This window comes from Diadema antillarum, unplaced genomic scaffold, assembly GCF_040938485.1.
Source record: "Diadema antillarum isolate AM-2024a unplaced genomic scaffold, OU_Dant_1.0 scf00000037, whole genome shotgun sequence".
In the NCBI taxonomy this organism is placed as follows: Eukaryota; Metazoa; Echinodermata; class Echinoidea; order Diadematoida; family Diadematidae; genus Diadema; species Diadema antillarum.
Genome location: NW_027270926.1, coordinates 2,061,187 through 2,073,943, shown reverse-complemented (window position 1 = coordinate 2,073,943; position 12,757 = coordinate 2,061,187). Strand labels below are relative to the sequence as shown.

At 38.2% G+C, this 12,757-nt stretch overlaps 1 protein-coding gene across 1 annotated transcript in view; it reads right to left on the bottom strand.

Annotated features, from left to right (window-relative positions):
- LOC139709232 (30 kDa spicule matrix protein-like) overlaps positions 1 to 12,035 on the bottom strand; it is a 61,911-nt gene extending 49,876 nt beyond the window's left edge. The window contains exon 1 of the mRNA XM_071621189.1: positions 11,926 to 12,035. Coding sequence (XP_071477290.1) covers positions 11,926 to 12,035 — 110 coding nt within the window. The remainder of the gene's footprint in view (positions 1 to 11,925) is intronic.
- Positions 12,036 to 12,757: the final 722 nt, after the last annotated feature.

Below are 12,757 nucleotides of genomic sequence, written 5' to 3'. Positions count from 1 at the left end.
ATTTACATGGGACCCATATGGGCAATCCCAAATGACACATATGGGTTCCTTGTGGGATCCATCTGGGCAACGTATGTGGTAAATATGTGGGCACCATGTGGGTTATCCTATATGGGCTTTTGGTGGGGTTTCATCATGGGTCCCACATGGGTATGCCCATATGGGGCCCCTAGTATTTTCCACCCAAGATTCACATGGGACCCATATGGGCAATCCAAAATGACCCATATGGGTTCCCAATGGGACCCATCTTGGTAATGTATGTGGTAAATATGTGGGCACCATGTGGGTTCCCCATATGGGCTTTTGATGGGGTTTCACCATGGGTCCCACATGGGTATGCATATATGGGGCCCCTAGGAATTTGCACCCAAGATTTACATGGGACCCATATGGGGGATCCAAGATGGTACATATAGGTACACCGTGGGTCCCATCTGGGTAATTTGGCTAACATTTTTGCAAACGGTGAGTTTACCATAGCGTGTCTTTAACCTATGGAACAGGCCTACCTCATTATGATTAACCACAGCTTGCCCAGCGGCAGTGGTAGGAGACACTGGCACGTTGAGTTGATGGAAAACTGACACCAAACCTCTGTTATGAGCAGTCCACTTATTGTGTAGATTTTGTGTTTATTTCTTCGATGAACAGCCCTAGTAAGGTGGCACATCTTCGAAATCTACCTAAATACCATGTAAACATACTGTAAATACACTGTACATCCACCACCACCAATGAGCTACACATAGAGAAGTATTATTCCCCTCAATTCACTCTTGAATGTATGTAGTCAATAGGTCAAGTATCTTATTCTCAAAGTGAATATACAAGTACAGTGTATTTGTGCATTGTTCTAATTGAAAACTGTTGACCTGTGTCCCTCAGCTGGATATAGGCATTCATATAATATTACTTGATAAACAAGCGTAAAAGCTATAAATGGTGGGATCTGTTTAACAGCTTCTGTAAGGGGAAAAATACCCAAACTAAACATGTTGATTGAGTGAATGCAGCAATATGAAAAGAACAGTTCAGTAAGGTTTGAAGAAAATTGCACAATTCTGTCAAAAATTATGCACTTTTGAAATTTTGGTGTTGCTATCTAATTCTCCCTGAACCTGTGCTGCAAACCGCCTCTGTTTTTGTCCATCCTGCTATTTTATTCCACTGTTCTGATTTCTTATAAAATCTTGTGTAGACCTTAAAATGTGTGCTGCGTGAAGTCTTGCTGTGTTTTTCCATCTTTTCTCTTCGCCAGATCTGCAAGGACAGAGGGAGAAATATATTCACGAAATTACAATCTTCATATAGAATGTGTTACGCATGTTATTCATCAGAAATATTGCTAGATTCAATTATTGAGAGATACAAAATCAGTCCAAGGATAAATATAGTTGTTATACATGCAGAGCAAAGGAAATTACAACAATTACGAATTAGGATAAACGACTTAGAACATTGCATAATAAGTTACTGCTTGAGGGTGAGTAGAAAGATATCAACTTACACCTCATCTCATTACGTAGGATTTTTTTTGAATGAATCTTTTAATTCATTTGATTGTAAAACAAACACAGGAAGATCAAAGGACAAGTTTTGATTATCCATGAAATGGTAAATGACAATTAAGATTTAGGAGAAGCTATAATTTGAGTAAATTTTGAGTATAATTTGATTAAGTGAACAGAAAGACAGACACAGACAAAGGAATATGTGTACATACATAAAAAAAGGTTGCGAGTGGTCAATAAATATTTTGGACAAACGATATGAAGTTTAACCTACAATTAATTGCTATTTACTCGATATTGACTACCAGTAGGGCCTTTTGAAATTAAATCTATTTAAGCTCATAATCTGGTATGATTTATAAACCTATACATGACTTATTTCTTAGAAAGGATTTGAGACATAACAATACACTATAGCCTTTAAACCCCCCCCCAAACTATCTTACAATTGTACTTCTATCATAAGAGGGAATGCATTATGGTTATCAATTACCTCTTTAGAGAAGGAGTAATACAACTTAAACAACATAAATATATTTATAGTAGATAGAAAAAAAAATATGGCAACTAGAGCTATGATGACACAAATATCTCAGTAGGCCTATACTTGTTTTCATATGAAGAGTTTGTTTGCAAAAACCGATAAGTCCATATTTGCCAAATGGAGATATTTGCGATTAAAGGTCAAGAAAAATAAAGAGAATAATAAGAAAATTTTTGCTTATTTTGACCATAACTTCAAAAATATACCTTTATATGTAGTGAACAATATATCATTTAAAAGGTATTATTTTGTACTTTATGACAGAGATCGTACTTCAAAATCTTCAAAAATGGACTTATCGGTTTTTGCAAACAAACCCTTCATATATTTCCAAATGCCACTGCTATACTGATTACTATACTGTGAAACGTAGGCCTATATACTGTGTTTAAAGTGTTACGTACACGTTATACACATCTCTGATAATACAGGAGCATGGAAATCGCAGTTAGGCTTCACTCAGATCTCCTCCTAAATACATTTTATGCATGTCACAGTAAAACTAATTGCAATATTTCTGAAGCTAAGCCTCTTTCTCACATGCTTAGTATTTGGTAATTGCAAAATACTTGTGCTTTCCAGTTAATTGTCAAGACATACAGTCAATCTAGTAATAGAGCCAAGCTAAATATGCATATGTCTTCCACTCATTTGAGAATTGGTGTTTTCTTATGGAAACAGGGAGGTGAGTCTCCCTGCAGTGGAATGTGACCTTTGTGACTTTATTATAACCCAAACAACTGACCACAGCCTTCTGCAGAGATGCTGTGGAGTTGGGGAGGTTGAATGACCTTGCCAGCTCCTCTAAAGTACCGTACGGTGTGGGTGTGTTTAGATGGTTCAGGATTGAATACTACACAGCTGTACTACCACTACTGTGTGGGACCTGTTCATACCAATGCATTACACAGTACTGCGCATAAACTTATTCTCCACTTAGGCTTTCGTGGTGAACCCGAAAATAGCGAGTCTAGTTTTTTAATGTTTCCATTATAATACATGTATATGTAAAAACATAATTTCTGATTTGATATCATCATAATGTATACTTTACTTTAAACTATGAGTGAACTGCAATTACAATCACTGAGTACTTTCAAACTAGCAGCTCCCTTTGTTTCAATACAGCTCACAGCTAGTGTTTTCCCTCATTGCAATTATTTGTAAAATTTTGTATGCGTAAATGTTTTCTCAAATACTGTTACTGCATTTTTTTTCAATGAAGCTCAATGGTATGAAGTATTGAAATGAAAATGCAATAATGCTAGACAGGTTGAGCGGTAAACAGCATTGATTTCTATACACAGAGTACGAGATTAAACCCCAAATCAAATCTATAAAGCAATATTGACATAAGAATTAAACAAAATCATATAACACACAGCAGGCATATGACCTTTGAATACACCTCTCTATCAACATGACTTGTGTAACATTCTATGGATGATCCATTGAGGCAACATGCTCACATACCATCCCAACTTACATATTTGTTATATTGCCTATATAGCATGCCGACTTGGGATTAGCTTTTTCAATAACTTGCAATCAACATCTTTACCTGAAATACAACATGCTGACAAAAATAAGTTTATTTACTTACCTAAAATGAGGCGAAGACAGATGATCATCAAGCTCTGACTGTTCTGAAGGAGATCAATCAGTCCTAATGCCAATGCATATACTGCACTGCATAACGGGCATGAACCAGACCCTCTTTTCAAATTCTGGGTCAGTTCCATTTTCAGGTAGGGGTGTGTTATGATGAGCAGGTGGGTTAACCCAGTTCATTCCCATGTAAATCCCATCATGGGCATTTGCATATCTTACCCAGATGGTTCTACCCAGGTTGACCCCATATGAAACCCATATAAGCATTTACATCTATTCCCCAAATGGGTTTGCCCAGGTCATTCCCATATGATACCCAAATAGAAATGCTCATCTCTTACCCAGATGGGTTTGCCCAGTTCATTCCAGTATGGTACCCACATCATCTCCTACCCAAATGGGTTTGCCCAGTTCATTCCAATATTTTACCCACATAAATATGTTCATCTCATGCCCTTATGTGTTTGCCCAGTTCATTCCCATAATGTACCCAAATAGATATGTCCATCTCTAACCCAGCTGGGTTTACCAAGTTCATTCCCGTATGGCACCCACATAGATATGTTCATCTCTTACCCAGATTGGTTGCCCAGTTCATTCCAATAATATGGTATACCCTCATAGATATGTTAATCTATTACCCAGATGGCTTTGCCCAGTTCTTTCCCAAATGGTATAGCCAAAAAGATTATGTTCAGCTCTTACTCAAATGGGTTTGCCCAGTTCATTCCAACATGGTACCACATAAATATGTTTATCTCCTACCCGGATTTGTGCTCAGTTCATTCCCATATGGTACCCACTTAATTATGTTCATCTCTTGCCCAGATGGGTTGCTCAGTTCATTTTAATATGGTACCTACATAGATATGTTCATCTATTACCCAGATGGGTTTGCCTAGTTTTTTCCCATAAAGTTCCCAAAAAGATATGATCAGCTCTTACCCAGATGGGTTTGCTAACTTCATTCCCATATGGTATACCCACATAGATAGGTTCATCCGTCACCCAGATGGGTTCACCCAGTTCTTTCCCATATGGTACCCACATAGATATGATCAGCTCCTACCCAGATGGGTTTACCCAGTTCATTCTAATATGCTGCCCACAGAGATAATTATGTTCACCTCTAACCCACCTGGGTTTACCCACTTTATATCCATATGAAACCCATATGTATATTGACAGATCTCACACAGATCGGTTTGCCCAGTTGTATCCCATATGGTATGCATATGGGCATTTGTATATCTCATCCATATGGGTTTGCTCATTCCATGCCCATATGGAGCCCATATGGGCATACAGGCTACATGTATTACACAGGTGGGTTAACCCATTTACTTCCCATTTGGAGTCCATATGGGCATTTACATGTACTGCCCAGATGGTTTCCCCATTCATTTCCCATGTGAAACCCATATGTGCATTTACTTATTTTACCCAGATGGGTTTGCCCAGCTCATTCCCATATGAAACCCATATGGATATTTACATATCTCACCCAGATGGGTTTGCCCATTTATTTCACATATGTAACCCATATAGACATTTACTTATTTTACCCAGATGGGTTTCCCCAGCTTATTCCCATATGAAACTCATGTAGATGTTTACATATCTCACCCAGATGGATTTGCCCATGTATTTCTCACACGAAACCCACATGGACATTCACTTATTTTACCCAGATGGGTATGCCCAGCTCATTTCCATATGAAGCCCATATGGATATTTACATTTATTACCCAGATGGATTCACCCAGTAGATTCCCATATGGTATGCATATGGGCTTTGCATATTCTACCCAGATACCTTTGCCCAATTTATACCCACATGAAACCCATATGGGCATTTACATATCTCACCCAGATGGGTTTACCCATTTTGTTCACATGTGTAACCCATATGGACATTTACTTATTTTACCCAGATGGGTTTGCCCAGCTCATTCCCATGTGAAACCCATATGGATATTTACATTTATTACCCAGATGGATTCACCCAGTAGATTCCCATATTGTATGCATATGGGCATTGCATATTTTACCCATATAGCTTTGCCCATTTTATACCCACATGAAACCCATATGGGTATTTACATATCTCGCCCAGATGGGTTTACCCATTTTTTTCACATGTGTAACCCATATGGGCATTTAACAATCTTACCCAGATGGGTTTGCCCAGTTCATTTCCATTATGATACCCACATGGGCAGTCCCATCTAAAAACCCATATGGGTTATCCCATATGGGTCTGATGCTAAATACATATGGGATTAACCCTAACCCAGATGGCCCACGTGGCCCGGAGTATGCCCATATGGGTCCCATATGGGCATGTTACCTGGGTGTCGAGACTGTAACCACTCCTTGCCGTGATGCGCATGTACAGTAAAGGACAAAAGGTCATGCTGTCTGCGTACTGTCACGACAGATAATTATGTTCCTCGGAGAGGCTGTAATGGCTTTCATTTACTGACATTGCTTTTTATCTGTGAGCGTTTACGTCTAGGTTTCATCTAGCGTTAGTATGATTGTAATAGAATTTCTGACATTTTATAACTTCTCGTCTTATCTTTAAGTCAATATGATATATTAAAAAGGTTTGTAATCTTGTTTCCTAGAGTCAGTAGAATGTGTTTTGGCGCGTCCAATACAGTCACCATATAACACCACCGTTGTTGTTCTTTTTATTTGTGTGTGTGTGTTAGTTTTTTCAACATTGGTAATATTTGAGCTCTATGTTTAGTTTGCTTTTCTGTCTGTTTGTTAGATTGTTTGTTTGTTTGTATTTTTACAAATAAATCATCCTTTTCTCATGTGATGTGTCACCGTTCAAATCACGATGATATTCCCTTGAATAAAGGTGCTTACTTCCCCGTCGTGCTTTGCCTAAGAGGAATGATACTTGCACCGTTGTAGAGTATTGAGAACGAAACTCCTCAACGTGCTGGACCTCAGGTCAACGTAATCCAGATGAGCTTCATGAAAAAAAAACAACAACTATAGATTAGAGACGGTTTTGTCAGATATTTAACTGTTTATGGCCTATATCATGATGGCAATATCCATGTCAAAGTGCCCCCCCCCCCCCAGGAAGAGATGAGGAATTCCATCTATATCTCGATGATTATATCTATGATTCTAATAACTTATATTTTGTAGTTACCCTCAGAAAATGAAGAACTTTATAGAAAATTTGCATCTGTACAAAGCAGTCGAGAAGCAGTACTGCGTCATTCTTTTCTCTTTTTTTTTTTTGGGGGGGGGGGTTGCCCTAGGACTGGTCTCGAACAAGAGAAACGATACTGTAGCCGACTGGATTGGATCCAATATGTTCACTGTTTTATCAAGATCGGAGGAAACGTTCCGCCCATGAGATGGAATGCTGGTCTGTGTGGCATTTGTCACTTTTTAGACGGATCTGTCTACACAGTTTGGCAAAAAAGGGAGAACCTCGTGAGTCATGTTTTATTTTCGTTCCGTCTCAAGGCATCTCCCAGTTGCCACTGCTAGACGAAAAATGTTAAAAGGTCGATTTCGAAAGCACCAAATGCCTCCAATTTGCTGGGCGTCATTTCCCTATCAGGAGCTGAAGTAGCGAATTGATATCAGCAAAAGAGCAATGATCATCGTTTCTACTTCTATTACATTTTTTGTTCTTTTTGCATTTTAATGAAACATTGAATTTGAAAAAGAACCTCTTAGTCGGTACACCTGTCTTTCAAAACTACTCGTGGCCTTGAAGAAGATCACTTCTACAATAATTATGAATTCTTTAGGCCTACTTGTCGGGGTAATTCGGGACTGTTGTGACTGTTATGAGGTGGATCCTCTTCATTGCTTTTAATTCTGCGTTAACTGTCCGTTTACATTTGCTCTCATACCGACAGAGACATCAAAATGTCTGTAAAGACTAATTTGCCGGTGCTCATTATAAATGTTTCTTTCGTAAGTGAAAAGGGTAATAGAGAACACCAGCAGCCGAAGTTAATGGTCAGTTGAAGCAACTAACTGCCCGCTTACGTCAAGCGGAATTAATTTGGGTTTTGTGTGTGTGTGTGTGTGTGTACTTGTATATCTTTTTAAAGCACAGACCGTTTGCTCTTAGTGTGACTTTGATGTTCAGACATTAACCATTTGTTTTTAGTGAATACTTTTCTTGGCAGCAAAGTTGCCAATAATATGTGCTCCCATTTTAAACCTTTCTTGGCTTTCTCGTTCTCAATCTTCTTTGTTTTGTTTGTTGTTGCTTTTCTTCCTTAACTCCACCCTTTTCTCTACCGTCTCATCTATGTGCTTTCTCCCGCTGTTGCTACGTGTCTTCTCAGTAGGGGCAAGTGGCATCCCTGACTTCTTTATTTCTCTTGATACATATAAACTTATCAATGGAGGCACAGGCATACAACATGAGTGACTGTAACTGTCTTTCATGGGGGCGGGGCACCAGCTCAATCACTTAACCATAAATTCAACATGCTTTGCAATAACTCCAGAATATTACGAGGCCTAAGATTAGAAAACTTGATTCAAACAGTGCCAAAAAGAGTCATTCACCAATAAACAGAGTCTTTCAACACACAAGCTTTCGTGTTTAAAATACATTTGCCCCTTCACTTGGCAACCAAATTGCCATTCTTTGAACAAGCGTAAGTCTCAAGGTGTTAGCATACACCCCTTTATTTAAGTCCCGAGGTTATGGCAATCAAAATGGGATTTGTCGATCTCTCTTGCTCAGTATAAGCAGTTTGGTTACTATTTTCGGCACGAAAAATCTTGTCCGATCTATTCTGTCGTAAAGTAGGTCGATAAAGTGCGTTAACAATGTAAGCTTTTAGTATAGTCTATCTAAATATGGCTTGGACCAGTACGTTACTGAAGGGGTTATTCTGCTTATTGTTGGCAAATCTGGCAAGAATTACCTACATCCCACCATATTTCCGAGCGCGCCCCCACACGTTGGATCAGATAAGACGGGTGAGATTTGGTGAGGCACAAACTCTGCAGTACACACATGAACACATACCAGACCCTTTCCTGGCACTTAGTTATATATAGAAGCTAATAAAGATCATCTAACATCTTGAATGTGATTATCACAATGCTAAGTTGGTTCCTGATATGATTTCACTCCTGATATGATATGATTCTATGATATTCTAGTGTTTTTTGTTTTCATTGTGCGTCACACACTTTTTCTATTAGGGACGCCTGAATATAATTTTCATTCAGATCCTCATTAAGATTTTCGTTGTGTGGAAGATTCACATTAAAGCTGATACTATGACAATGGCAAACGTGGAGATGATACTTAATAAGTAAACTGACATGGGGTCGAACCCTTTTTTCAAAACGAGTCTTGACAAACACCGAAGTCTGCGTTGTTGTGTGTGAGGTTGTTGATTTTTTTTCTTTTCTTTTAAGGACCAGGTGAATTTTTAAAGTGATTCTCAAATTACTAAAACACCCTAAAATACCCTTCATTCTATCGCTGGACAAAAAGGAGCATCAATATTAACCCCCCCCCCAACACACACACACACACACACACACACACACACACACACGCACACACACACACATGCACACAATATAAACTACAACCGTGGGTGATTCTAAGCGATGGCTTTTATTCAAGTCACAGAAGTAACTTATAATAACTGTGTTTTCATTATAGGCTGCTGCTTGAAATATATCGCGGAAGGTCGTTTGAGGGATTTATATTTCCATGATCGGCATGACCTCACCATAATCATGGAAAAGTTTCATCACTACATAAAATATTTTCCAGAGCACAATTACGCACTGCTGACAACGGCACAAAACACATGCTGACGTCACATACGGTCTCACATACATACACGGGTTACGGTATACACAAGGAAGGAGTAAGTCACTAAAACTAAGTGATGGAATAAACAACCGTCTGTCATCTTGATCATTAATTTCGTCGTCTCCGATGTCTATCACACTGATGTACATGCAGAGGGCGAAAATTATAAACACTTGCAAGAAACAAGACAGAAATTCGACATTATCCCTTGATTTTGATTAGATTTATTTGTTCTGTGTATGGCACAGCTGTACAATTCTATCATTTTTAGCAAATTCATCAAGCATATGTTGAGCATATACATGTACCTTATGGAAGGTGTTGTTCGAAAATGTATCTTGCAGCAAGCAACTTTAATATGGAGACTTCATGCCGAAAGTAAGAGAGACCGTACGCGTACACCATTATCGGCACGATTTATACCGGGTTTTATTCACGTGCCACAGGACTTAATTTCCCTACCCGGAGCTATAGAGGGCGATAAAAAGGTGCTGCTTTAAATGTTACGTCCCTCGCGTAACTGTATTTTGGGCATCGGTGCTTCCCGAGAAGGAGACTCAATTTGACAAGTCAGGAAGTGACATGGATTCCAAAAGCACAAAAAGTAATGAGCTGCCGAAGTCATATGGGTTAGTTTGTGAACTTTCGAACCGGTGAGCAATCCCCGAAACTCATGGGACCGTCCTCAGCTGACTCGATGCTTTTCCCAAATCATTCACTCTTAAAGAGGGAATTGGCTGGTTGTTATTGTTATTTTTTTTTCTTCTTTCCTTTCTCCTTGCTGGGTACGGATAGAGAGAGACACACACGTTTTTAGTCCAGTCAAAATATGAAAAAAAGGGGGTCAACCCAAAACAAATTGCAACAGAAACCATTCCACATGCATTTAACCTGGAAGAGCTAACAAAACAACATATTATAAGTTCCCTAAAATTCGAGTGGTGGATCAATGCCTAATTTGCATAAATTCAAAATGGCCGACATAAAACCTATTTATGCTTATATCTTGGGACATAGAACCTATAGAAAGTCAGTTCTTGTGTCTAAACCTATGTTTTTTTAGGTCAAGGAGTACAATTATGACATCAGTAATAACTTAAAAGTTTTTATTTGTACATAATTTGCATAAATTTGCATATGAATACATTCAAAATGGCCGCCATAATGGCCTTTTAATATCTCCGTACATAAAACCTGTAGAAAGTAAATTTTGGCATCTATATTTATGTTTTTCACGTCAATAAACACAATCATGATGTCAGTTGTAACTCAAAAAGCATTCCTACATACATAATTTGCATATATATGCATATAATTATATGGAAAATGGCTGCCATATGGCTTGTTCATGCCCGATTATTTCATCTGTTAGTGGGTCTCTTTGTGTCTCTTATCTTCACTGCCAGGAGTAATTGCTGCAGTACCTACATTTAGGAGTAAGTCAATGAAAAATCTACATGAATATACATAAAATTTTTGCACTTTTTCCCCTCATTCTTCCCTCCCTTTCTCCTTATCGCCACTCAGTGAATGGTGACTTGTATTCCTACAATGTCGTATTACTTCTTAGGCAATCATTTCTGAGGCCATTGTCGTCGTCAAGCGCTTGCTTATGACAATGGTCTCCTGAATTTCTGTACATCAAGAATTGCCTGATTTGTCTTTGAGCAAGAGATATACTGTAACTTATGTATGCATAAATGTATGCACAGAATAGTTTATTTTCATTTTGAATTGTATCAGTGAAAAAAGGTTGAATATTTGAATTTAATCATTTATTTGCTTTAATTGTCAGATTCAATTTATACTATGCTCAATTTGTTTATTCAATTGACTTTGTACTTCATTTATGTATGAAAAAGAAATTCAGAAATAAAATCAGAATCAGATCATGTAATTATTCAAATCACTAATATGAATACACTTCCTTTTATCATGAATGTACATACAATGTTGGGCAAAGAACATTAACATTTTACAACCTTAATGATTATCTTATATACCTATATAGTTGCATGAATTTGCAAGTACTGTACCACCCATAACTTCCCAAAATAAAGCTTCTGAGCATTAATCAATGTAAACAGTATCAAACAGAACCAATTGTCACTTAACCGTACTCCAAATTAGCTTCCAAGTGTGCTCAATAGGTACACAAAAATTGAAATCTTTGGATTGTTTAAAACATCTCATATTTGCATACAATGTGAGAATTTGCCTTAATGTTTAATGCATACATGCAATATTTTTGTTTTTAAGAGGGAGAGTACATCAGTAATTCATTATGAGAATGTTTATCTATGAGTTGATAAACAAAAGTTACATGGGCTTTGTGTGGAAATTGCGGTTTTATCATATTTTGGTGCCTTGTCACTCAATGACTTTCTGAACAAGAAACCCATGAGTTCAGAGCTCACCTGAGTATCTCAAGTTTACCTTCCATGCAGTCTTGCAGACTGTTACCTAGGGAGAACACACCAAAGTTGGAAGCCTTTGGAGACCTCCAGGGCCCAGGGAGACATGACATCCGTATGTTTGTATAAAAAGTTGTATAAAAATGTGATCATGCGTGTTTCCAAAAAGGAGATCAAAACTTAAAACTGGTCCTCAATAAATTATTCCTGGCTGCGGCCTAAAGGGGACACCCCTGAATCTGCCATGAAACACTTGAAAGTACCCTCATTGGTGTAGACCCCCCCCCCCCCCTCTAAAAACATTTTAAAAAATCTGAAGATGATCCCAATTTGGTTCGGATCCGAAGGGGATCATCCCTGTATCTCTTCTCCTGCTTTAAACATTTGGGGTTTTCCCACGAGTCAATGAGGTCAGCATTGAAAAAAAAAGGTCTTTGGTCTTCTTTGCTTTAAAAATTCTGTGTCAAACTTAAGAGCCTTGTTTGCGTTGTCACTAGGGACCAGTTGTAAGTTTTGATCTTTTTGGAAACGCATGATCAAATTTTCTACGGACGTGGCAGGTGTTTTTGCCAGTGTCATGGAATAAAAACATATGGATGTCATGTCTCCCTGGGCCCTGGAGATCTCTAAAGGCTTCCAACTTTGATGTGTTCTGCCTAGTAATAGTCTGCAAGACTGCATGGAAGGTAAACTTGAGATACTCAGGTGAGCTCTGAACCCATGGGTCTCTTGTTCAGAAAGTCATTGAGTGACCAAGGCAACAAAATATGACCAAATAATCAGTTACTACATTATATACGAAACTCATGTAACTTTTGTATGTAGACTCATAGAT